Here is a 26157-nt window from a genome sequence, read left to right on the forward strand (position 1 = left end):
ACGAATTAGGATCTTAGATCGAAAAATTGACAAAATAAATTACAATATATATTCTACTTGAAATGAGGCTGAACACTTGCTTTACTACCAGGTGATACGATGAAATTTTGAAATAATATCGGTGAGATCAATAGTGATCCCAAACCTGACTTTAACAAGTGGACACAATGTTTAAAGAGAGTTTTAACGAAAAACCCACGGTACTGTTCACTTTAATGAAAAATCACATTTTTACACTAAAAAGTCAATCATGGTACTATTCACTTTACCCTTTATTTTGTCATTATCATTAAAATTCAAAGTTTTCAAACTCTTTTCATTAGTTTTCTTATATTTAAATTTGTCCACGTTACTAGCCAAAAGTATCAAAATTTTGACAAGTCAGAAAAACAAGAGTTCTTGAGTCAGTGGGCCACCACACTTGCTACGTAGACATTTAAATGGATTCGTTCAAATCTAAAGCCCATTTACTTAGAAATAAAGCCCATCCCAACAATGGGCTGGGCAATCATTTTAAGTCGGCACCGGCCCTAGCAAGAATTAAAAAGTTATCCCCAAACCACTAAAATTAAAATTAAGAAAAGAAAAAAAAAGAATAAAGAACTAAAAGAATCACAACGCGCAAAATCGCTCTCGTTTTTGTGCCTCCAACGCCGAAAAGAAAAAAAAATTTCAGAGCCTCGAACGCCATTGAAAATTTGGGAGGGAACGAGAGAGACAGAGAGTGCCCGCGCCAAAGCACGGAGGAAGAAGAAGATGAGATCTCTGTCGGCCAAGACGGTGTGTTTTGTTCCTCAATACCCAGACGTAATAGGCTTATTATTGTCTTATGCATAAACTTGTACTTTTTATCTGGTTTTTGTTCGATCTTTTGGTGGGTTTTTCAAGTTTTTTCTGTCACTTTCGTGGATCATGGGTCATTGGAAATGATTGATTTTTGGTGGGTTTCAAGTTTTTTGGGCAGATCACGTGAGCTTTAACGGTTGAGATTGGATCTTATTGTGAATTATAAATTTATATTTGATTATATTGCTGGGATTTCTTGTGTTTTTGAGGATAATGGTGCTGGTATAATCTGGGTTAATGATTTGTTATGTGGGATCTGACTATACGTTTATCAGGGTGTGGGTTATTGGTGAAATTTGACAACCCTTATGATGGAAATTTGCTGGTTTTCATTTGTCAGGGTTAGTTTTGATTTTGTTGAATCGATCAATATCTAGACATTTGTTTCGATGTAAGGGTAGTGTTTCTGATTTGTTCGGTTTAGTGATGAAGTTAAACAAGTTACGATTTTGTGTGTGATTAATGTGTGATTTACGGTTTAGAATCTTCGACTTAGTTGGTTTTAGGATAGTCATAACTGTCTGCTTTCTATGGAAATACATGATACGGTGAACGTGATTTTCGCGATACTGGGGTGGTTTTCAATGTACATTAACTTTTATGCCAAATTGCTCACAACGTTATCTTGTGCAGGTACATGAGCTGCAGGTTTTATGAACTCTGCAACGGTTTAAGCAAAAGACTCGGTTGAGAATATACAAGCACAGAAATAGGAATGGCTGATGGAATATCAAGCTTCTGGGGTCCTGTCACATCGACAATTGAGTGTTGCGAAAAGAATTATGCCTACTCTTCTTATATTGCTGAATTTTACAACACTATATCAAACATTCCAGGCATTCTGTTGGCACTCATTGGCCTTATAAATGCCTTGAGGCAGCGGTTTGAGAAGAGATTTGGCATTCTTCACATATCTAATATGATTCTTGCCATCGGAAGCATGTTATACCATGCCACATTACAACATGTGTGAGTATCACTATGATTTATGCGTTCTGGAAGTTTTAATGAACGGATGGGTGGCTGAACTCATACCATACTGGACTATCAGGCAATAGTTAAATTAATATGTTGATAGAAAGGTGTAACTGGAGAGTGTGAATGACATGTTTTGAAACACGAAAAGATACACATATTAGACCTTTATGAGTATACTATTTCTGATCATAAATCACATGGAAAGTTGCAATTATTGTAAGATTGTTTCTTTGAAGACGAAGCCTGTGCACTGGGGTAAATTTCATTAATCCGTAACGGTTTGAGGAGCATATATGACATGTCATGAGTTGCAAAATAAAGGTAGTCTGGGTAGCTAATAATAGTGAAGTTCACTTTCCGGATGCATTCATGCACATATGCATAATCCACATTAGGTGTGAAGGTTTATGTGGAGTGACTTATCTGCCTCATAGTTGTCATAGTTGTTTTAGTTACTCATTCTGTCAGGTCCGGTAACTTTATTATTCAATTTCCTTTTCTTGTCTAAATTGTTGCAATGAAAGTTGAGGGTTCAAGACTTTTTTGGTATGTATTTCCAGGCAACAGCAGAGCGATGAGACTCCAATGGTTTGGGAGATGCTCCTTTACATGTATATCCTCTACTCCCCAGATTGGCACTATAGGAGTACAATGCCCACCTTCCTCTTCCTCTATGGTGCTGTTTTCGCAGGTGTTCATTCTGTGGTTCGTTTTGAGATTGGCTTTAAGGTGCACTACATGATCTTGTGTCTTCTCTGCATACCTCGAATGTACAAGTACTACATATACACGCAAGACGTGTGTGCTAAGCGGATTGCAAAGCTGTATGTGGCCACCCTTGTTACGGGCAGTTTGTGTTGGCTCTGTGATAAGATCTTCTGCAAAGAGATATCCGGTTGGATGATTAACCCGCAGGGTCATGCCTTGTGGCATTTGTTCATGGGTTTCAATTCCTACTTTGCAAACACTTTCTTGATGTTTTGCCGGGCCCAGCAGCGAGGATGGTCCCCCAGGATTGTTCGTTTTATGGGGTTTTTGCCCTATGTGAAGATTGAGAAACCAAAAGCCCAATGAGAGGTTCAAAGCAAATGGCAGGAGTATAGTTTCAGTAAAGATGTCGTCGCAGGTGAGGAACGTGACCAAACAACCGGACAATCATTTTCTTTCTCTCTTTAGATTGGACCGAAAAGATTGGTTTTGATTGTTTTAGATTGGATCTTGTCTTAAATTTCCTTGTAAAAGTTGGACATGTAACATATCTATAAGCCCTTTTCTGTTGCATTGGTCGATATGACATCAGTTTTTCGTTCTCTCTTTTCCGAAAGTGCAACTCTGGTGCTATCAATTGTTTGTTACTAAATTTTCGAGCGCACCAAGCCTTTTTTTTGGCACTGAAGCAACCATTACACGTTATGTAGCATGCGTATATGTACACGCCAAACACGTTGATTCTGAACAACTCTGGTCCGTAAATACCAAATACCGGTTGTATTAGAAAGAAAAACGAGAAAAAGAAGCAAGAATCCATCAAGGTATAAAAATACAATGTTGTCATAAAATGCCAACATAAATTGGACACTACTACAATTACCAGAAGCATCAACCAATTTTGCAGCAGGTATGTTACTTATCAATCCATCAAAAGCTGCAAATACAAGGGGAGGAGAGAGATGTAAATTCCATCTAGACTTAATAAACTTACCATGTATCAAACGACAACGAGAATATACAGGTTTTACGCACACAAGAATGCCTCCAACCTAATGGGGGTTGCTCTACGAAAACAGAACACCGCCATGCACAAATATTCCCTTTTTTCGCCTCTGTGCTGCATGTATAAACATGCAAGGAAGAGGAGAACAGATGACAGAAATAGAGGTTATTCACACACGATTATCCGACCAGCCTATCCTGCAAGACTTGTTTAAGCTTCTCAAATAGAATTTGCTGCTGCTCGAGCGTAAGGTTCATCAAAATCTAAATTGTAGAAAGAAAAAACAGTCAATCCAATTGCGATCAATACTTGTTCATTAAAATTTTCCAAGCCAAAAACATTACATACGACACTTGTAAAAAGGATACCTCGTCTATGATCATATCAACTGAGAGGCTCTGAGGGACAATGAAAGACTGGTGATAGATATAAGCAAAGATCGCCATCACCATCTACAACAAAACACAATGTCAATTGCAGAAGCACACACATAGGTCACATCATCATCATCTAAATCGTTGAAGCCAAACATAAAGACCCCATCGTTTAGAGTGAAAGAATTAATTAAAGTCCATTATCAAAAGCGAAAGATTCTGCATTAGGCCACTTCATGTAGCATCATCATAAGGTGGGAAATGGACGCAATAGTAAATAGTATGAGCGATCCACTCCAAGTAATTTAGAGTACTCTGATTGAAAAAAATATTATAGTTATTATTTAGGAAAATCGTACCTGGCAATCCATTCTGTCTGTGATTCCACCATGTCCCGGGATACTATCACCAAAATCCTATGATAAATGGAAGAATCTTAGAAATTATTTCAAACGGAAGCTTACTGTGCAAAATTGCATCAATCCAAATTACATCGTCAGAAGTAAACCTTGACTTTAAAAGCCCTTTTAAAGCCACTTGCAAAGAAGCCTCCAAATGGAGCTATTATCGATGAAAACAAACCAAGACATAACGCATGCCATTGAACTGGCAAAATTGAAATCCCTTTCCAAGGAAACTGCATCACAAAAAATGATAAAGATTATATTTCAGTCATATAAATTAGGAAAACTAATGAAAAAGGCTTGAAAGCTTTAAGTTTTAACGAAAATAACAAAATAAAGGGTAAAGCAGGATTGACATTTTAGTGTAAAAATTTGGTTTTTCGTTAAAGTGAACAGTACCAAGAGCTTTTTGTTAAAAGTCCCTAATTTATAAGAATCCAAATTTATGTATCATGTTCAACTGCAAGCATGGCTTTTAGATAACTGAAGCAGTCTCTAAATACAATCATCTCACTGCTAATACTAAGAGAGAGCCTGCTGATCCACTGAAAGAACTGTTAGAATGAATTTTATGAGCATGGAAGAATAAGAAGAACATTTAACAACAGTAATCTAATCCCAAAAAGCTAAGTTCAAAACAGCAGTTTGAAAAGAAAAACAGACTGTAGAGACTAATTATCGTATAAAATAGGCACATGCATGTTCTATGAGCACTTAAAACAAAAATCTTTGGCCAAATAATGACTTCATTATCAAAAAGTGGAAAACAAGTCAAATAACTGATCTCCAACAAAAAGACTAAATTCACAATTTCATAGGGATAACATGATCTATGGTTTACTACAATACACAAACGGGTATGCTGTCATTGTAATTACAGAATCAAGAAGTGTCAGTTTACCCAGTGTGGGAGCCATTCTGGAAAAGTATAATACTCTGGCTTAAACAATGGGCCTGGATCACAATCAAGCCAACCAGTCGATAAATCCTGCAAGTGCATCAACAGAAACCAGTGGAAAATTAACTACAACTGAAATACCATTTCTTTCCTATACCAATTGACTAAAAATTAATCAGAATCATTACCCCTCTTGGACACGTTAGCCACTGGAAACGACCCATGATATTTGCAAGCTGCATAAACAAATTTTCATACCATGTTTGTATAACTTCAATTGAATAAATTAACGTCTTATCATGTATTCACATAGAACTCATAGTCAGAATGTTTATACATCCCAGAACATTGTACATCCGGCTGAAGCATGCAATCAAAAAGTAAATTTTGATATATTTAAAGAGGAAAACTTTTGGTTTGACAAGTCCTCAAGGAAAAATCTTCTAAATATGTGCCCATGGCTGAGATATAAAAAGAGGCATGGATGTTACAATGCGCAAATAATACTGGCAAGATACAAATTTCTAAAAGTTGAGATGTATCGTGACCAATTCTGGTGGCATTTCAAGTCATATAATTATCATACTGGAGCATAAGATAAAAAAAAAAAAAAAAAAAAAAGAAATCACGGCAATCTGACTGAAACTAAGATTTCTCTTTCATGTAAGACAAGAGAAGTCTATTTGCTATCACCAAATTAATTAGCAAACTCACCAAAAATGCTGATATGATAGTTATAACTGACGCTCCAATGAATCCCTCCCAAGTTTTCTTTGGTGATATCTTGATCAAAGGGGTTTTTCCAAAAAAGAAACCACAGATATAAGCAGCAATGTCATTGATTACAATAAGTGAAGCTGGAAGAAGAAACCTGCATCAATTTTGTCTTCGTCTCAGAGAAAGAAACAAAAAAGAAGTAATGTGTGAGTGTGTTCCTACAGTAACTTGAATTACCAGAAAATTCCTTCAAAGATGTTTGCTACAAAGAAAGAGGACTGGGTAAACACAGTAATTAGAATCATGTGCGTCCACGCATACTGGCCAAACTGATACTTGTACATCTTCTTCTTTAGTGTAAGAATGAACCACATAAATCCTGAACCCAATCATGGGGAAAGGAATAACATCAGTATCATCTGAGTTATATAAAAGGGGAAAGGACAAACACCAACTAAACAATGTTCATCAATTAAACCACTATACAAATCAAATATAGTATTAGATGCTGCTCAACAAGAGACAACAATGAAATCCAATTTCACGTCAACCAATTATTTGGCTGTAAAGAGAACTTGAATATAAGTTTCTTAAAGCTGTTTTGTGTAAAGTGTAAACACAAACATATCATGTGTAACAAACCTGCGATGTACAAGAAATAACAGACAACCATATGATACTTGATAAGACTGCTGACAAGCTTATATAAAACTTTATCTGAAGTTACAGTGTTGACAAGCCGTTGACTGAGTATGCGACCGTAAACAAACAGCATCGCAGTGAAGAAAAAGTGCCTGAGCAGAGAAGTTGAACTTGAATAAATATTACAGCAACACTCTTTAAATAACACCTGAACAGATTTCTGGAGTAAAATACACTACAAAAAGTGAAATGCTACTATTCTGACCAATTTAGAATCCTGAATCCCGGTAGGTGCTTATCTTCATGAGCTTTCCTGAGTAGATTAAACAGCTCCTTTGCCATAAAGATTTGGATAACCACCACCATGGCAGTGATGCAGAGATGACCCAGATATATAATCAATGCAAAACCTCCAATCATCCAAACAGAAGAGTATGCACGTACCAACATTGACCTGTATTTATTACGGTCATTAACCAGTAAATCGCCTCCATTTGCTTTACTAACATCAGGAAGAGCCTGCAGCCATAAAGTAAATAAATGAATAACCCCTTAATCTAAAATTCCTACATCTAATACTGCACATGCATAAAAACTTTCTTTTTCTTTTTATTTGTTTTGGTTTGAATAAGAGCACAAAATAAAAACACACTATTATACAGAAGCAACGACTTAAGCCCCTAACTTAAAAACAGGCAAATGATCATTTACAAAACTGAGAAAAATGTATAAAAAAATAAGGAGAAACTCGAATGTATGCTCTACATTATTTAAACTACCATACAAATTCATATTGTCCCCAACAATTTTATTAGATATAAAATCATAGAGAATAAAGCTAGACAGCCCAGAACTCTACATGCATGAAAGAAAATAAGAAAAGTTTCAAATTTTAACAAACCTCAGCTGAGCGTCTACGATGCCGAAGTCGAGCAGTTGGGGACCTTGGGGTTGGTGGGCTGCCAACACTATTGTCTCCTGGCATGACTGTTCTAACTCGCTATCGCTTAATAGGTTAAGACATACATGTATCTGATTCTGATGCAAAATCACCCTCACCTGAAAGTACAAATCACATTCAGATAAATGGGGACAGTAATCATAAAATAAATGATAATTGTCTTGTCATTGCGCACTCCATACACCACGGATCCTTTTGATGACCATTTTCAGTTCCCTTTAAAGTGAAAACAACTTAAGATTCTTTTTCGTTTTGTCTTAGTTTAAATTTCCGCCTTATACATTTCTTATCCATCTCTCCCAAAGGCTTCCTCCACCCTTCTATATTCCTTAATTCTCCCATGTATTTACCCTCTATCACTAACACAACAATGAAAATTGAACTAAAAACGCAATGGTTATCAAACGGGCTCTAAAGTATACGAAGCTAGGGTAATTTGTTGCAGGTACCAAAGATAGAAACCGAAAATGAAGGGAACCCACCAATGAGATGTCAATCAAATGGTTATGACTACAAGCTTAGCATTCCAAAACTTCGCAGAACACACAATTCATCCATCAATTCCAAACCTTTTGGGATCAACCCAATTTCAATACCTTCCCACCACATTCATCACTTCCTTGCTTGGAAAATAAGGTAATACATACATTAAATTTCACATTTCGACGAAATTAAGTAAACCTATTATAGTTAATTAAACGCCACCCACTCCTAAAAGTTTCCATTTCAGAATAACACAATACCTCCACCTCAAGCAACTCTGCGGAGAGGGTATTGCCCTGATATAAACCTCCAAATCCACAATAAATTTACCAAAGAAAAAAGTTAAAAATAAATAACAAGTCTGCAAATTTTCACTGCCCCAATGAATGATTCATGAAAAATCACAGCTTTGGCCCAACCCAGAAAATTGAAACACACATACATAGTGTAGCAGTGCAAAAATATAAAATTTCAACAATTTAAAAGCAATACACAGACACTGTTGAAATTCAAATCTTAAAACCAATAATTTGAACCTAAAGATCGAAAAATCACCAGAGAGAGAGAGAGGAGAGAGAACCCCACCTCGTTTCGTTCCTTTCTTGTGGGAAGTGACAGAGTGAAGCCCAATGGCGGAAACAGGAGACGAACACGAAGAGAGAGAGAGAGAGAGAGAGAGAGAGTGGAAGTGCCCTTCTCTCGCTACTGGTTTTCTGGGAGCGGAGAGAAGAAAACGACGAAAAATGAAATCGAATTTTTACTTATCATCTCCTAATTATATAAAATGGTGGAGTTTTGACCGTCGGATTTGTGATTTAGGTTTTGGGGAACACGTGTATGGCAAGTGTTGAAATTTTAGATGCGCTGTCTTTCCTTCTTTTCTAATTCCTAAACTGCCCTCACGTTCTTTGAATTGCCATCCCTCGTAAAAAAAAAGTCAATCAATCAAATCCGACATTTACATTGGTTATTAAGCTTATTTTGTATTTTGTGCATGCATTTATATATTGTTTTTAAACATTTATACTATCGATAAATGCTTTAAATTAATTTAATTTTACATTTCATACTCTTATTCCCGGAAGAATAAATATTTGATTTAGTACACATTCTAACATTGATAAAAATAATAACACGTAAAAATAAAAATTTTAAAGCGTCAAATGATAGTATTTTTAAAATATAAATAAACTTAGTAGGACACTATCATTCTGATGGGGGTGCAACAATACGCCATCATCATGGAACCCATGTGGACCATAGGAAGAGGAAGGAGGTGGCATTAATATTATTAATTTAATATGTGCATTATTGAATATTTACAGCTCCATTCCATTAAGTTTAGAGAATTTTAACGAAAAGCTTTTAATAGTGTTTATTTTAACGAAAAATCACAATTTTACACTAAAAAATCAATCCTGATACTATTCACTTTACCCTTTATTTTGTCTTTATCGTTAAAATTCAAAGTTTTCAAGTTATTTTCATTAGTTTTCCTTTAATTTTAAGAAAAACAAGTTTAAACGAATTGTGACATCGTGGTGATTGAGTAATGAGTAGACAATAATTTGGAGAATAAATATAATTAATCTAATTAATAAAAGACATTTAATCACTATGGGGTGGTTAAGTAGTTGGGGAAGAATTTCAGACCTATATTTCACACGACACATTCTGAATTCAATTTAGAACGCTGATGAATAACATATAATAGTTAAGAAAGACTAAAATGATTTTGTGAATCTTCAAGCTTTCCAAAAGAGAAGAGCGACACATAGCATAGAATGCTATGCGTCTTTCTTCCTTTCAAGATTCCCATATCAAATCTCTATATTGTTCTTTCTTTTAATATATTTGGTGCATTCCCAAAAATTGACACTTGGAATATGATACTTTTCGTGCTCGTACCATGATAATTTTGTATAAGACAAGCTTTATCGAATTGACACCTAGCCCAACCCAGGCGCTTTAGGCTGCATAACCAAATAGTGTTGGGCCTTGGGTGTTTGGAGTTTGGATTTCAGCTTCTATTGGGCCTTTTGAGGTCCATAACTATTTTACAATTTTATGTAACTTGTGAAACCTAACACAACTAAGACTAAGAAAGAGTTTTTTTTTTTGTTTTTTTTTCTTTTTCTTTTAGGAGGTGTAGTCAATTTGGATTTCAAATGATTTTAAAAGACTTTTTACAAGTGACAGATTTCAAATGATTCTAATAGATTCTATGATTTTATATGAATTTTAGCAGATTTATATAGATTTGTATTATATATTTCCATGGATTTTTATGGATTTCTTTCATGAATTTCTTAGGATTTCAAAAGATTTTAACCAATACAAACTCCTGCCAAATGTTGCTGTAGAGAAGAAAATGGCCAAGTTTTGTTGTCGTGAAAATTGTTATAATTCATGGCCCAAGTTTTGCATACAATTTGGTAAGAACCATCAGCTCAAATATAATCGTCTGAATGCGACAAGGAAGAAAAGTACTCTTGGCAGGGAAGACAAGTACTCATGGCAGGAATGCATTCTTGGTCTTGTCTTGTTTAGGTAAAGAATCAAATAAAGAGAGAATGGCGGAGGAAATGGAAATAAAATCTAGAAACATAAACAACTTCCATTAAAGCAAAGAAATACTCTAATGAAAAAAAAATGGAAGAGTGAGATTCTGCCATCTTCTATCTGACTCTTGAGAAATTGTTTATGTTTGAGACTGTTCTTTTCACATTCACTCTTGATGCAGATTTCTGATGAATGTGAAAAGAAATCGGTTGATGTCATCTTGAAAACTGTTCTTCTTCTGTTTGAGACTGTTCATCTTCTACCTATGAATCTGAAAAGAAATCAGAGGGGGTGGAGTGAGATTCTTGATGCAATTTGATATTTATACCACCCACCTTGAAATCCATCAAAATCCCTCTACAATTAAAATCCTAACAAATCTTTAGTATTTTGACTACCCCTAGATTTGTACTGATTTTTTTTTAAATCATGTTTGACTACTCATGGATTTTGTTGTATTCTTTTAAATCCTACCAAATCTTAATTTGACTACACTATGATTTCAAAATCCTTTAAAATCATCTTATAAAATCCTGATTGACTACCTTTAGATTTTAAAATCTATTAAAAGCCTACCAACTCCTAATTTGACTACACCCCCTTAGTATATAAGCAACAATATATATTAAATCAATCTAAATTGCGGAAAATAATATGAGAAATTTTATTTGAACCCTGCAATCTTATCTCTACATCCATTGTTTTTTTGAAAAAAAATTATATTCCAATTTTGTCCTAAATAAAAAATGGGTGTAGAGAAAAAATTATTGCATTAACAACCGGCAAATGGGTGGATCGCCGGAAATCAAGAGGGATTGTGGAGTTTGGTTGATGGAATAGGAGGAATGTTGCCAAAGTTGTATTAGATTCGTAAGAGAAAAGAGAGCGGTTATGATGTTGCAGACAACAACAGCCTCCATCTCCTCCTCGTCAGCCGCTGTCGTGCAGTGGGTCACCACTCTTTCTCTCTCAATTTTGGTCTCTTATTGTAACCATAAACCCTAATAGAAAAAGGTATGGTGCTTACTCAAATTCACCGTTGCCACCCCCACCCAAATTCTCTATTTTTTCACTCTCCTCCATCATCAAACCCAAAATCTCAAGAAAAACATCAACCCCATAATCAAAAACCAGCTTAGTCCACAATTCTCTCTCTCTATCTCCCAAGCAACAATCGGCGAACTTAATTATTAGTTCATTGAAGAAAATAAAATATTCGGAACAAGATCCATCCCTATGGAGGTTTCTCAGAAAAACTGAACAACGACGAGTGAGGATAGAAGGTCGACAGCAGTTGCTGCTAACGTGCTCAGTGGGTTTTTTTGTCTGTTTATTTGAAGTTACTTTTTAGGGTAAAATAGGAAATTATGAGGCAAAACTTTTAAATTGGATGTTGCGAGATAATATTTAGGTTTAAATAAAATTTCTCAAAGAATATTGAAACATAGGAAAAACAGTAAAACCGACGTTGGAAAGGGGCCTCACATTGATACAATTGCAACTAGTTAAGACTGCTAACTTTTTGGAAGAGATATGTATTGTCTCTTTGCAGTTATGATTGTAGCAAGACCTTGTATTCTAGAAGTTAATGAATGATCCCCTCCTAAAATGTGATTAATGCGCCCTTGTGGTTGATTTTTGCATGTCAATAGAAAACAACAAAGACGGCATAGGAAAAGAGGCTGCAATAACAATCATACATATCTCTATATATATTCATATACGATATACGTGCAAATTTTACATTGACAATGAAGACAAAAAGCAGAGACAGGCCCGTCACTACAGGAACTCAATGGTAACAGATCTCATTGCCTGTGAGAGTTCTTCTCCCTTCCCTGATAGTATTTCTCATTACCTGTGAACCTTTCAATCTTGGGTTTTTCCGGTGACATTGGCTCTAGTTTCTGTTGGAGTCGGTTGTCTGTGTCTTTTATTTTCCTTCTTCTCTCCTTGCTTCTACAGTTATCCTTTCTCAATTTTCTCTTTGGTCTCAGCTATTCCTCTACTCTTGAAGGTATACCTCTTCCTTGCCTATCTTCGATCCAATCATCAGCCATGTTTCTTTCTAAGATTGTGTGTAGAGTTCCGGTGATTGCTCCGGCTTGAGTGAAACAACCACCACCACTTTCTCCTTGTAATATGTCGGTTTCGACAGAGTCGTTCATGGGTATCCGTGAACTTCATTCTGATAGTCGTCTTTGCTAACTTGGCTGCCGATTATCCCTTGTTCATGGCTGTGCTCTTGTAGCAACTTGTGGTTGGAGGTGACTTCTATGGAGGCGTTACTGGACGGAGGAGGGGAATTGGGCAGTGGACCTGTTATAGTGGGTGGAGAGGGCTGCGGAAGTTTCTGGCGGAAGTTGTGTAGTTTCTGGGCCTTCCTGTTGTTGGGTTTTTTTTTTTCAGTTTTCCTTTAGTTTTGGGCCTTTTTTTTTATTGTATTTAAAGTGTGTGTTGAGCCTTTGTTGTAAAGTATGCTTTTGTAATAAAATTTCCTTTGACCAAAAAAAAAAAAAAAAAACAAGCAGTAGCTTAGCTAGATACTCCAATTGGATTCTCTGTGTACTACCTCCTGAAAGAAGACAAATATTCTGATAAGCTAGCAGATAGATATCTGCCATGCATCTCCTTGATTTGAATCTGATGAAAGCAAAGAGGGCAACGCAAGTATCAACCTTGTTTTTATCGCCATTTTTTTGTTGTCAAATTCTAAAAATCCAGCTTGTAAAATTTTAATTGGGTATTGGCTTAGTAAGATGAAGAATAATCCAAGCCACCTACGGCTATACGGTGGTTCTTGTTTGTAAGTCAACCAATGATCGTGTAATTAAGTGCGTAGTTTGCCCAAGTTATCATGCATGCAATTATATGAAGTAGCATTAAGTGGAAGCTCCCTAACACATGCATGACGATGATGTTGTGGATAAAGCGCACACAAAACAAAAATACCAAACATTTGACGTTACCTAAGCTTTCATTGTGATCATGAACAATATTAAACCTCTAGGCATCTCCGTCTAAAATTTTCTTTAAAAACAAAAACAAAGTCAATACATTTCTCATCTTCGACTCGTTTTCATTTCATCTGTGACGAACGTACGCTGAGTTAATTCTCTTTCGTTCGTTCGCGCATATATTGATTAGTTACGTACTTTGTAATTAGTCAAAGAGGCTAAGAGGGTCGGAAATGGGAGCTAATCAAAGCAATTTTAAGTCCTCACCGTCATCATCTGGCGGCCATGGTGGTGGGAATTCGAGTCCAGTGCCGTGGATCATGGAGTTTCTGAAACCGGACTGCTTAAAATCGGAGAACAAGAAAAGGAAGAGACAATTGGCACCAGAGAAGAAGAAGAACATTTACAAGAATTTCACAAAAAATACTGGAATTGTTGGAGCAACTGGGAATGGGACCAAGATGATAACTCTAGAAGAATGGCTCTTGACGTCTCCCGGCCACGTCAAGGCAGATCATAACTACAACATCAACGGAGGCGAATTGTATGTGCTTAGACCCAGCTCGAAAAGGATACACCCAGCTGCATCTTCTTCTTCGTCCAAATTGCCTTCTCTCTCTAAAGCAAAAGACAGCTTCTGCCTCGAGAGACCCCTCAAAAATGAGGATCAGAAATCTGATGGGGCAAACTTGATCATTGCTGATATTTCGACGTCAATGAGCTGCATAAGTATTAATACACAACTAAATGAGTCTAAAACTCGTGAGTTGAAAAAGAAGGTGAAAAAGAAGGTGAGCTTTCGATTGCCTGAAGAAGCTGATATTCACATATTTTACCCATCGGACGACAGCGATAATGATGAAGACATCGATTAACACAAAATCTACCCCTTTAAGATTTCATATCTTAATTAATCAAACACACCCAATTGCTCGTTATCATATTTGGTTTTGGGTTCCATTATCACACAATAAGTAATTAGTGATGATGCGTGTGGAAGTTGAAGGGATTATCTTTAAGTAGTAGGACTTTGAAGAGTGGAAAATCGGTTGGACCAATTACTGATAATTGGTAAGCTGCGAGTCATGTGATATGTATATTGCTCCAAAATCAGTGTATCAAAATCTATAGATTTTCTATATCTCGCCAGCAAGCAAATTTTTGTTTATTTATAGCATGTTTTGCGTTGATCAAACCCTTTTTTTTCTTTTGTTGGATAATTCTTCACAGAGTTGAGACTTGAGAGCATAAAACTAGGCAATCTTCTGTAGCCTGCATGCACAATTCCTCATTGATAAAAGACACAAGTCCCACGAAATTAACAAAGTATCTGACTGATGGATACCATAATTATTTGCGTACCAAATTAATGGAGGAGATTCCTACTCTTTGACTGTATATTCTGATGGGTAATTCCATCTTATTTTTTTACTATAAAAGTGAGAGGTAGATACAGTAGAGTGAGCGATAAAAACAATAAATATACAACCGATTGCAAGAAATCTTCTCCAAATAGAGATTATACATAGTACCGTAGTCAATTTTCATTTAGGACCACAAGTTCATGTTGTGCGTATGAACGGAAGCAATCACATGATTCACATCACATGAGATCTGTTCATCATCCCGCTCTCTGCTCCAAAATTTGATTACCATGCATGGATCATGGTAGAGGGTACGTACGATCCTGGTGGTGACAGCTAGGGTTTCGTTGGGGAGTAGAAAAGAAGAAAAGCATACCTACCGTTCAATATCAAACGCTTCTTCGCATTTTTATGGCGTACAATTTTTTTGATATTGCCATGGGTAGGGTGCGCCCTTCTCCTTTCGGGCGCAAGGTCTTCTTATGCAACGTTAATTTATCTGAGTTCAATTCATTTGATTTTGCTTACTACCCATGATTGGTAGGGTGCCCTTCTTATTACCTTCCAGGTATGGGTCTTCGTCTGCAAGCTTTCATTCATCTCAATTGATCATAAAGTGATTTGCTATCTACCCAAGGTAGGGGTCCTTATATGACCTTCAAGGCTTAGGGCTTGGCTTAATTAACCTTATCATACAATCAATCACTTTAATGCCCTGTTTAATTACAACCTCACAGTACTATGCTCGGCTGGTGGACTCATGTAGTTAACTGTGGAATTCTTCGCTTTATAATTATCTTAACGAAAGAGCTTAAAATATTAGAGAAATGTAGAATTAGGACATTGGCATGCTTGTGCTTAACATTTATAATAGGGCATATAATTAGTATGTATAACATTCCAAATTCTTATAGTATGTTTTATAGTTGCATGAGATTGTTAGTAATGAGTATGTAATGAAGGTTTGGTAATGGAGAAAAATTCTTATGAAATGAACGTATATATGTATGTCGTCTATGACATTTTGAACCACTAATACAAGATCATTTGTACAACTCTTTTTACATGAAGTTAATTATATTAGTGACTCAAGAAGCCAAGGCAGCGGTAAAACTTATAATGCAAGTATTGCTCCAGGTCTAGGCCACGAACGAACGTCAAGGTTGGCATATGGTAATAAATTGGTAATTTGGTAATTAGGTGGAACGTCCTTAGTGCTACTACTTGCTATGGTACGGGGTATCCTAGCACAAGATCACACTCATTACTTTGCAGACAACTTTTTCGGTGTGTTAGAAACACAACCTGATATACTAAATATCATAATATAAGTAGTTGAAATATTCTTTTTTAGTATACAGTCACATGTCTTATGATATTTTAATATAAGTAGTTGAAATGAGCTGCAGAAGTATTAATACACAACTAAATGAGTCTAAAACTCATAAGTTGAAAAAGAATGTGAGCTTTCGATTGCCTGAAGAAGTTGATATTATCATATTATACCCATCGGACGACAGCGATAATGATGAAGACATCGATTAATACATAATCTACCCTGTTAAGATTTCATATCTTAATTAATCAAACACACCCAATTGTTCGTTATCATATTTGGTTTTGGGTTTTGATTGCGCGTTTGCTTTATTACGATCGATGGCTTCCAGTATCACACAACAAGTAATTAATGATGATGCATGTGGAAGTTGAAGTGATTATCTTTAGGTAGTAGACTTTGAAGAGTGGAAAATCGGTTGGACGGGACGTGATCCATGCAGTAACTACTGATAACTGGTAAGCTGCGAGTCATGTGATATGTATATTGCTCTAAAATCAGTGTATCAAAATCTACAGATTTTCTTATCTCGCCAACAAGCAAATTTTATGTATTTATTTTTTTTAATTTTATTTATGGCATGTTCTGCATTGATCCAGCCCTTTTTTATTTCCTTCTTTTTTGTTGGAAAATTCTTCACAGTTGAGACTTGAGAGCATAAAACTCGGCAATCTTCTGTAGCCTGCAGGCACAATTCCTCATTAATAAAAGGCACGAGTCCCACGAAATTAACAAAGTATCTGACTGACGGATACCATAATTGTTTGTGTACTAAATTAATGGAGGAGATTCCTACTCTTTGACTGTATATTCTGATGGGTAATTCCTTCTTATGTTTTTACTATAAAAGTGAGAGGTATATACAGTAGAAAGAGCGATAAAAACAATAAATATACAACCAATTGCAAGAAATTTTTTCAAATAGAGATTATACATGGTAACGTAGTTGATTTTCATTTAGGACCACAAGTTCATGTTGTGCGTATGAACGGAAGTGATCACATGATTCACATCACATGAGATCTGCTCATCATCCAGCTCTCTGCTCCAAAATTTGATTACCATGCATGGACCATGGTAGAGGGTACGTACGATCCTGGTGGTGACAGCTAGGGTTTCGTTGGGGAGTAGAAAAGAAGAAAAGCATACCTACCGTTCAATTTTCAAACGCTTCTTCGAATTTTTATGGCGTACTCATGTATTTTTTTTATATTGCCATAAGGGGTAGGGTGCCCTTCTCCTTTCAGGCACAAGGTCTTCTGCAACGTTAATTCATTTGATGTTGCTTACTACCCATGATTAGTAGGGAGCCCTTCTTATTACCTTCCAGGTATGGGTCTTCGTCTGCAAGCTTTAATTCTTCTCAATTGATCATAAAGTGATTTGCTACCTACCCAAGGTAGGGGGTCTTTTTTTTTTGGATCCAGATCCTGAGCCCAAGGATCAATTGATCCGGCCCGTTGAAATTTCATTAACTGATCCCTAGACTCGGCATCCTTAGATCCGGAGAGGATCTAGATCCTTTTTTTTTTTTGTCAAACTAAGTTACTTTCATTAAATAAAAAGACTAGTATAAGGAGAAAAGAACCCTGTTTAATCAGCCACATTATAGCATGTTTTATAGTCGCATGAGATTGTTAGTAATGAGTCCGTAATGAAGGTTTGGTAATGGAGAAAAATTCTTGTGACATGAAGGTACATATGTGACATTAGATCATCTGAACAACTCTTTTTACGTGAACTTAGTTATATTAGTGACTTGAGAAGCCAAGTCAGCGGTAATACATTTCATGCAAGTGTCTCTCTAGTCTCTAGGTCTAGGCCACGAACGAACGTCAAGGTTGGCATCTGGTAATAAATTGGTAATTTGGTAATTAGGTGGAACGTCCTTTGTGCTACTACTAGCTATGCTACGGGGTACCGCAGCACAAGACCACACTCATTGCTTTGCAGGCAACTTTTTTTATGTGCTAAAAACACAACTTGGTACGTCAAATATTATAATATAAGTAATTAAAATATTTTTTTTAATATACGGTCTTTTATCTTATGATATTTTGATATACCAATTTCTGACTTTGAAGGCATTTAAGCACCTCCAAGTGGGGACAACAACAGAGGGGTATTCTCGTAAAAAAGGAGTAGGGTAGTGGCCCAGTGGTAGTTGTACACGTAGAAAAGGAGTATGAACAACCAGTCTTCGCTTGTTTTGGTTTAAACGAGTGGGAAATTGCTTGGAAAGTAATTCATTGCTAAAAACCGAAAAAGGTGCGCCTTTAAATCACTCTCTTTCTCTGTTGCATTTAGCTTTTGTTCAGATAAAAAGAGAGATAAAAAGCAAACTCTTTGGCTGGTGCCCAGAGGAGAGACTCTTGTGAGCTAATGGCTGGAGCTGTAGCATTGAAGGTGGCTGTTGCTGTTTTGGCGGTTGGTATCGCCGCCGTGAGCCTCGGAGGGAGCTTGGTTGGAGCACAAGTGCACCATGTGGTCGGAGGAGACCGCGGCTGGGATCCATCCTCCGACCTCGCTTCTTGGTCCTCGGGCAAAACATTTAGGGCCGGAGATAAGATGTGTGAGTCTTCTCTCTCCTCCTCTCTCTCAAGCTTAATAAGGGTTTGTTTGGTTTTACTTATAGGGCACAGATAACTCGATTTTTTCCATGAATTATTTGCGTCAATGGATTAGTTCAATCCAAAACTTGAGATAAATGGGGGTAATCCGAAAAAAGATTCATAAGTGGTTGATAATGAAGTTGAAGTTACCAAATTCTAAGGAGTCGAATCAATTTATGCTTAATTGATCTGCTTTTGAAATGGTTAAATCGCTTAAGATGTCGGTCGGGAGAAACTTAAAAGTGCTTATGCGTTACGAAAAGCAATATTGTGTTATGAAAATTATGTTCTAACATCGGTTGACTAAAAGTTTAAGAGTACTTACAAAAAACTACCTATTAAGTTGAATTTTTGCTATTCATATAACGCTTCCGATAAAAGCAATCGCAAACCAGCCCTATCCGTCTCTCTTTGGTTTAGTTTTCTTGGCACCTCTAACCAAGCCATTTGTCTGTTCTGTTCCCGAATAAAAGGAGAATGAAGTGGAAAGGAAGTAAGGATATTTTCATGCATTTGGTTTATTATTCGAATTCTTTAATTTTTTTTTTCTCACTTTTATGAATATGAGCAGGGCTAGCCTACTCCGCGGCGCATGGGTACATAGCTGAAGTGAAGAGCAAGGAGGAATTCGAATCGTGCGATGTAACCAACCCAATCAGGATGTTCACGGACGGCCTGGATAGCATCTCGATGGACAAGGAAGGACTCCGGTACTTCGCTAGCAGTAACGTCGACAGCTGCAAGAAGGGCCTCAAACTACACGTGGAAGTTATGCCTCAATCATATCAAGCTCCTGAAACGTCCAACTCCCTCGTGGCAGAATCAAAGGGCTCCGTGGTGGTTGCAGCTGAAGGGCCCAAAACGCCTTCTGGTTCGGCCCATCTCACTGCAAGCCTCATGGTGTTGTCATTTGGGTTGCTTTGTTATGTATTGGGTAATTAGAGTTAGAAGTATGTCATGTGTGTTAATTCTAATTTAGTAAGAGAGTGAGGATTGGTACTTATTTGGATTTTGGTTTGTATTAATTATAATCTAGTAAGAAAACGAGACTCTTAAAATTATAAATCAATTCATTTCGAGTTAGCAACGAAGCGATTATCCCAAAAACACGAAAGAAAATTACAAATTCTGACGATTTAGTATAATTACAAGCACAATAGACCTATAAGCACAGTGTTGTTCTAGCCATTGATCTATGGAGAGCCCACAAAGAGCAATGGCTACCATTCTAGTCATGCACCCACGAGCGACTGATGCTAGCATCGTACAATCTCAATTATACACAAGATCAATACACTAGACAGTAGTCGTAATTCCTCAGAGAGGGCACCTCAGTGTATTGGGGGATCCAATCATCGTTCTTTCAGTACTATAAAGCTGCTGGTTCCGTTGTTGCCCTTCTTTATCTTAGAAATTCTCCTTAGAATACTCGAAAAAGCAGCCTTTTCCTGCACCATAGACAGAATGAAGAAATAAGGAAACTACCACAATTCTAATTATCCAGTCTACGTTCTTCAAATTCAAAACAGAAGAGGGCAGAGCCTGGAAAATGAGTCCAAACAATGGTACAAACGTGATAGATCGTACCTCAGACGATTTGAGTCTTCCCTTAAATCTAGAAACAAGATCATTCGTGGTAAGTGGTGTTCTCTGCATCAACACGGCCCTGATTTCTTCCTCGGTGACGCGTCCACCAGATGATGATGGCTCCGTTTTCACCGGCGGAGTACCTTTTGGAGGCGCACTACTTTTAGAAGCAGGTACAGACACAGGCTCCTCTTTGATGGATTTTTGTTCCTAATTTGGATACAATATAAATGAATAGCATATCATTTGCGAGTATGGGGAGTTTCAAAGCTTCCAAAAATAAATCTGATAAAAACAAAGTAGCAAAACGTACATTTTCAGTCTTGACCTTCTTGGGAGGTGCACTGTTAGATGCCTTAGCATCATCGCCACTTGATTTTCTCTTTCCCTTTGAGGACTTGGAGGTTGATGTAGTTCCTCGACTGGACGCAGAAGGTGTTGGTTTTGAGGGACTGTTGTCAGATGGTTCCTCTTTGGGTGCATCCTTCTGCTTTGGAGCCAGCTCTGAAGGAAAGCCAATATCATCATCCATCTGGACACATGAGAAAGAAAAGGCGAATTAGTGGGAGAAGAGCTGTGATGCACTTTTAAATACAAATCAAATCTTCAAAACTCCCGTGTCTATGAATAAAACATACTGGTAGCATCAACAAAAATGTACCACTGCTTTTCAAAATGCACGTAGTACAGGGAAAAAAATAAAATCATATAATAGATGCAGCTTTAAATAGACAAGTAAAGCACTTGAGTTGTTATTATGGGACATTGGAATCTACTCCTGTTGAGTATGCTAAAAAATAAATAAATAACTTACATCATCATCATCGTCGTCGTCATCCTCCACATCTGAATCATTCAGCCCACCACTTCGCCCAAGTAGCTTCTTCAACTCTTTTCCTGATTTGCTCAGTCCACCCTCTTTGTCATCTTCATCCTCGTCCTCATCATCCTGTGAGAAAAAACATATTAAAAAAAGGCCATCTTTAAATTGTACAAAGAGCCACAATGCACAAAGCACTTGCACCATGGATAAAACTGACATACACGTGTACGAACTTCCAAGGTACCACCAGATACATGGTGAAAACAGAACACACCAGTGCCAATAGAGGAGGAAATCAAACCGTTATAATTTATGACACTCATATCAATAAAAATTGAGGCTCAAACTTAAACAGATAATAGCACAAGGAATTATCAAGATGTGAAGGGAACTAACAGAAAAACCCAAGACACTCCCCCAAAATGAACATGCAAGATAACTAGGTCTTGACTGCTGTACTATATTCCATAGCATAGTTTTCAAATATAAAAATGTTCAAATCAATTTGTAGACAAATATCAAAATCCGTCTACCTATTATCCTCATCAGTATTAGTTTCTAACTGAACTCTTAACAAATAGTGGTTGTGGGTTCTACATAATACAAAAAGAGTGCGTAGCAAACATCAATGATTTTTTATAAATTAAAACCATTATACCACCAGGCCCCTCTTTTGGTTCAACAGCTAAATATTTATACATATCATCAAAACCAGATATTTACTAGTAGAAGGCATACTTAAAGATACATAAAGCAACATAACGCATAATATAGAAATTAACCAATTGGGAGACATTTGTGCAACAAACCTGCTTAATTTCTGGAGGAGCTGGAATCTCTGGTTCCAAATCTTCCCTTTCCTCAGGATTGTTGCCAACAGCTTCATCATCATCAGTGAAAATTTCTTCGTGCTCCCAGTCATCACCTACAATAAGAGGAGACTTGATTATTAAAAAGGAAGACATGGAACAAACATAATCCAGACATGATTATAATGTACTTCATCAAGTGCCCCTGTTCTGTTCACAAAAAAAAAAACAAAAAAAAAAAAAAGACATCTGGACAAGACTTATTTGATACAACTTTCCCTAAGGATGAAGAAACATAGAACTAACATTAAAACCCTTACTAATGAAGTAATCAAATACTTTACAGAAAAATACTCTTCACGAGACAAATTAAAAATAAAAAATAACAAAATAATAAAAAACAGTGAAATAGAGGCAGGTATGATGTCTGTATATGCAGCATTATTCCATGGCAAGTAGGTACAAGCTGAATTTCACTCTTCTAAAAACTTGTGGTGATAAATAATGGTATTGGGTAGCAATTCATTAGGTTAGAAAGAAAAAAAAAATAGCTCATGATATTTTGTACATAAGGCAAAACAAAGGAGGATAAATGTTTACCCTTCTCGATATCATCGTCATCCATGTCCGCATCACCTCCCCTTGCGCCTTCATCATCATCATCACCATCACCGTCACCACCTCTTTTGTTCAATCTTTTCTTCCTTTCCAACTCTTCTTCATCATCCTCATCTCCTCTATCTGAACCATTTCCTTCTTCATCATCACCACCAGCAGCTGCCTTTTTTCGTCCCTTCCCACCAGCCACACCATTATCGTTGTCAAACCTCTCCACTTCACCAAATAAAGCAGCTCCATTATTTGCAGCTTTCATCATCCATCTTTCATATCCATCTGCAGTCTTTTTCCTATTACTAATCTTCTCTTCGGCTTCCTCCAATGTAAGTTGTTTGTACTGTGCAACCTTGTTGAAATTGAACCTAAGAGATATTGTCGAAACAACATTGTTTTGATAAGCTAATGGATAGAACAACCGTGGCCATAATTGGTAATTATGAAATGCTTTTACCCACATTCATGCCAAGACTATTAGTGATGAACCGTAAAATTAAAAAAGCGGTAGTAAAAATTGGTCAGGCCTGTGTACCAAGAACCAGCAGGAATTGCCGAAAACTCCTTTCCAGAGGGATGCTTTATTAGCAAGTAGTAGGTTGCAGTCTGTGCACCTTCAAGATGACCCTGGTACTGAGACCGGCCACTTTCGTCCTCCAAAACCCAGGGTTTATTCTTGTACTTCTCCTACATAACGAAATGTAATGTAAATACGAAGGAGGGCAAACGATCCTAATGTCAGTCCATGAAACATCCCACAACTTACTAATTCCGAGAGGAACATAATGAAAGAAAATTACAAGAAGAGAAAGCATTTGAATCTCAACTCGCGCTTTAAAATGCTGATACAATCGGGTCACAAACAATTCACAAGTTTATAGTGGTTATTAGCTATAGCAACACAATCTCCAAAAGATATTCGCAAAACGGCGAAAACCAAGCAAGTAATAGCCAATGGGCATAATTTGAATTGAAAATACCCGCATAGCATCACTAAGTTGACGTCCTTGCAGTCCATCCTTGTGGAGAGACCATTTATTTTCAGAATTCTTCGTCTTCGAAAAACTCGGCAACCCCGTCACAAATCTCCCAATGAAGTAGTTCTTGTCATTGACAGTACTCGCTCGAACATTATATTCCTATTTCAGAACAAATACAGCAATTAATCTTTATATATATATATATAGAGAGAGAGAGAGAGAGAGAGAGAGAGGGCGAACTCGAATTAAGCGAGTGACGACGGCGCCGCACTCGTTGCACTTGGCGCGGTTGAGAGCCATTTTTTTGCCACAGTCGTCGCACAGAGTCAAGTGCTTGCAATTGCTTCCGTATAAATCCTTGGTCGTTTTACATCCGCCACACTCAGGTCTCAGTATCAAATCGGCCGTCGACATTTCACCTCCTGCAAAACCACGCAATTTTCCCGAGAAACAAACACCGATTCAGAGAGAAAATCCTAATTCCCAGGAAAACGAAAGCTGAATCCAAAACCTAACAACTTCAACAATTTACCAATTCATTCCACAACTCGATGATTACCTTTTGATTAAACAACAGGGATCGAGTATCGGTTGTGAATTTAGTTCCTTGTTCCTTCGCGTAGAGAGAATTTTCTTTTTTATCTTTTTGGGGTCGATTAAAATTTCTATTCCGGAAGATAGTAAAAACATATATATATATATATATATATATATATTCATATAGTCGCCAGATCCGCGGCAATCCACGTGCTCGGTGCGCTTCCGCCGCCAATGTCTAAAATGTAAAAGGGCTATAGTTTTTTTGTTCTAAGGCCCAAATATAAAATGAAACCCAATTTGCATGTCAAGCCCAGCCCATAGTGATGTCAAAATTAGTTTGCCCCAGCCGGCGGGGCATCCGTCAATTGCAACAGAATTACCCATACACGGAATTCCGGTCATACATTATCACGTATAAATTTTTCGTTTTTCGTCATATGGTCATGCGTAACTGGATGGAGGACGTCAAAATGACGATAAATTCATTATGTGCAAGTTATTTTCCCTAAACTCTCTTATGTTTTGCACCTAAATATGAATCTCTCTGTATGAATATCGTCAAACGAATGATATGGTACATATATTAATAGCATATTAACATTTGAAGACGATATTTTTCTGTTAATATTTTTTGATTCCGTGCACGTATTATTTTTTTGGTTTATGAGGAACGTTGTTTAGGTCCGATGCCCCTTCATTATTAAATTTGCAAAATTCGTCCTGCCTATTGATTTTAAATTTGCTACCGTAATGCTTTATTTACAATGTCATTTAGGTCCCCATACCCCCTCCCGTGCTGAACAGGTTTTGAAAAATAAAATCGAAATAACCGACCTGGACTCTGATGTATATAATAGCTGGGAAATCATTTCGTAAATACATCATTAACTAAAACACTCATATCATGGAGATTCAGAGATTCAAATAGAGGGAAGAAAGAAAGGTGACTCCGGAGATCGAGAATGAAAGAAGAAAGAGAGGAGATAAGACTCGGATAAGAAAGAAAGAAAGGTGTCATAGTCTGCAGGTGAATATTTATTTCCTTTCGCCATGCATGATTTAATCCTTTTTTCTATCGCAAAATCTTCTTCTTTCGCCATGATTAATTACCACTTACACATGGTGCTCATATTGCATAAGCGAGTTTGCAAATTCAGCTTCTTCGTTGCTCATTTTTGCATTTGCAAGACTTGCTTGATATTGTGCCATCTACATTGCCAAGCTATACCTTTTTCTATCATCCATTGATGAGATATTGATGATTTTGAGGAAGCAAAAACACTTTGAAAGTTGGAACATTGGTAAATATGTTGTTTGATGGTTAGATATTCAACCTATGCTTATATAGAGGATGATTGTAGGTTTGCGTTTCATGTGTGTAGGTTTGTGTTTCATGCGTTTCATTTGTTTTGAATGTATTTGGTATATGTTTCATGTGTGTTATGTGTTTCACATGTTTGGTGTGTTATACATCTCTATCATATGTTTTGTATGTATTTGGTATGAGTCTCGTGTGTGTCATGTGTTTCACATGTTTGGTGTGTTATACATCTATTTCATGTGTTTTGTATGTGATTCATATGTGTTTTGTATGTCTTGTGTGTTTCATATATTTTGTGTTTATACATCTCTATCATGATTTTCATATTCTTCCATAATGTTTCATGAGTTTCATGTATCGATTTAGTGACTTTTCAATAATTATCGGAATTTAAATATTTTTAGAATAAAATGTTCATAAAATTAATTTAGGATAGTCTACGTAATTTTATTTTTTTTTTAAAGTGAATTTAGAAAAGGAAAAAAAAAAAAGCTTAAATTCATTGTTTAATAATATGGACCTAAAATTTTAGGTCAAAAAGGTTGAAGCAAAAAAATTATTTATGGGCTAAAACCTAAATTTTATGAGCTAAAAATTTTAAATTTTAGGCCAAGAGTTGGAGATGGTTTAAGGGCTA

The 26157-nt window shown here is 36.7% G+C and overlaps 4 protein-coding genes across 7 annotated transcripts; 2 read left to right on the forward strand and 2 right to left on the reverse strand.

Annotated features, from left to right (window-relative positions):
- The first annotated feature begins 601 nt into the window (after positions 1 to 601).
- LOC103945700 (alkaline ceramidase) lies at positions 602 to 3134 on the forward strand. 2 transcript variants are annotated; one of them, XM_048582444.1, is made up of 3 exons: positions 602 to 807; positions 1480 to 1815; positions 2385 to 3134. In XM_048582444.1, the coding sequence occupies exons 2-3, from the start codon at positions 1562 to 1564 to the stop codon at positions 2896 to 2898; spliced, it is 768 nt and encodes a 255-aa protein (XP_048438401.1). In that variant the 5' UTR covers positions 602 to 807; positions 1480 to 1561; the 3' UTR covers positions 2899 to 3134. The 2 variants fall into 2 exon arrangements, with proteins under 2 accessions (XP_048438401.1, XP_009354600.2); XM_009356325.3 differs by having other exon boundaries at positions 603 to 780.
- A 199-nt stretch (positions 3135 to 3333) lies between these two features.
- On the reverse strand, positions 3334 to 8752 carry LOC103945364 (phosphatidate cytidylyltransferase 1). 3 transcript variants are annotated; one of them, XM_009355955.3, is made up of 12 exons: positions 8603 to 8752; positions 7475 to 7632; positions 6839 to 7092; positions 6574 to 6725; positions 6169 to 6310; positions 5929 to 6085; positions 5403 to 5450; positions 5218 to 5304; positions 4421 to 4549; positions 4272 to 4328; positions 3907 to 3990; positions 3334 to 3801 (listed from the first exon to the last, which is right to left on the reverse strand). In XM_009355955.3, exons 2-12 carry the CDS (start codon positions 7556 to 7558, stop codon positions 3718 to 3720), a joined length of 1278 nt encoding a protein of 425 aa, XP_009354230.2. In that variant the 5' UTR covers positions 7559 to 7632; positions 8603 to 8752; the 3' UTR covers positions 3334 to 3717. The 3 variants fall into 3 exon arrangements, with proteins under 3 accessions (XP_009354230.2, XP_009354308.2, XP_048438399.1); XM_009356033.3 differs by having other exon boundaries at positions 8573 to 8711; XM_048582442.1 differs by having other exon boundaries at positions 7475 to 7633; positions 8576 to 8689.
- A 9866-nt stretch (positions 8753 to 18618) lies between these two features.
- Positions 18619 to 19931, forward strand: LOC103945518 (uclacyanin 1-like). Its single transcript, XM_009356129.2, has 2 exons — positions 18619 to 18808; positions 19420 to 19931. Exons 1-2 carry the CDS (start codon positions 18619 to 18621, stop codon positions 19788 to 19790), a joined length of 561 nt encoding a protein of 186 aa, XP_009354404.2. The 3' UTR covers positions 19791 to 19931.
- Positions 19901 to 24347, reverse strand: LOC103942773 (transcription initiation factor IIF subunit alpha). The gene is made up of 10 exons (XM_048582441.1): positions 24219 to 24347; positions 23900 to 24081; positions 23660 to 23818; positions 23215 to 23366; positions 22668 to 23047; positions 22068 to 22183; positions 21250 to 21384; positions 20749 to 20967; positions 20436 to 20645; positions 19901 to 20296 (listed from the first exon to the last, which is right to left on the reverse strand). Exons 2-10 carry the CDS (start codon positions 24071 to 24073, stop codon positions 20201 to 20203), a joined length of 1641 nt encoding a protein of 546 aa, XP_048438398.1. The 5' UTR covers positions 24074 to 24081; positions 24219 to 24347; the 3' UTR covers positions 19901 to 20200.
- Positions 24348 to 26157: the final 1810 nt, after the last annotated feature.

Source organism: the organism of the source record quoted next, unplaced genomic scaffold (genome assembly GCF_019419815.1).
Source record: "Pyrus x bretschneideri cultivar Hongxiangsu unplaced genomic scaffold, Pyrus_bretschneideri_v1 Contig19, whole genome shotgun sequence".
NCBI classification, from domain to species: Eukaryota; Viridiplantae; Streptophyta; class Magnoliopsida; order Rosales; family Rosaceae; genus Pyrus; species Pyrus x bretschneideri.

Excerpts from the sequence above, each read along its gene's own strand:
- LOC103945364 (XM_009355955.3), bottom strand. The coding sequence starts at position 7,558 with ATGCCAGGAGACAATAGTGTTGGCAGCCCACCAACCCCAAGGTCCCCA. Across the intron at positions 3,991-4,271 it reads CAGACAGAATGGATTGCCAG|ATGGTGATGGCGATCTTTGC; the intron begins GTACGATTTTCC and ends GTTTTGTTGTAG. Across the intron at positions 3,802-3,906 it reads TTGATATGATCATAGACGAG|ATTTTGATGAACCTTACGCT; the intron begins GTATCCTTTTTA and ends TCTACAATTTAG.
- LOC103942773 (XM_048582441.1), bottom strand. The coding sequence starts at position 24,073 with ATGTCGACGGCCGATTTGATACTGAGACCTGAGTGTGGCGGATGTAAA. Across the intron at positions 23,819-23,899 it reads TCGTCACTCGCTTAATTCGA|GAATATAATGTTCGAGCGAG; the intron begins GTTCGCCCTCTC and ends GTTCTGAAATAG. Across the intron at positions 20,968-21,249 it reads ACGACGACGATGATGATGAT|ATGGATGATGATATTGGCTT; the intron begins GTAAGTTATTTA and ends TCATGTGTCCAG.
- LOC103945700 (XM_048582444.1), top strand. The coding sequence starts at position 1,562 with ATGGCTGATGGAATATCAAGCTTCTGGGGTCCTGTCACATCGACAATT. Across the intron at positions 1,816-2,384 it reads CATGCCACATTACAACATGT|GCAACAGCAGAGCGATGAGA; the intron begins GTGAGTATCACT and ends ATGTATTTCCAG.
- LOC103945518 (XM_009356129.2), top strand. The coding sequence starts at position 18,619 with ATGGCTGGAGCTGTAGCATTGAAGGTGGCTGTTGCTGTTTTGGCGGTT. Across the intron at positions 18,809-19,419 it reads TAGGGCCGGAGATAAGATGT|GGCTAGCCTACTCCGCGGCG; the intron begins GTGAGTCTTCTC and ends GAATATGAGCAG.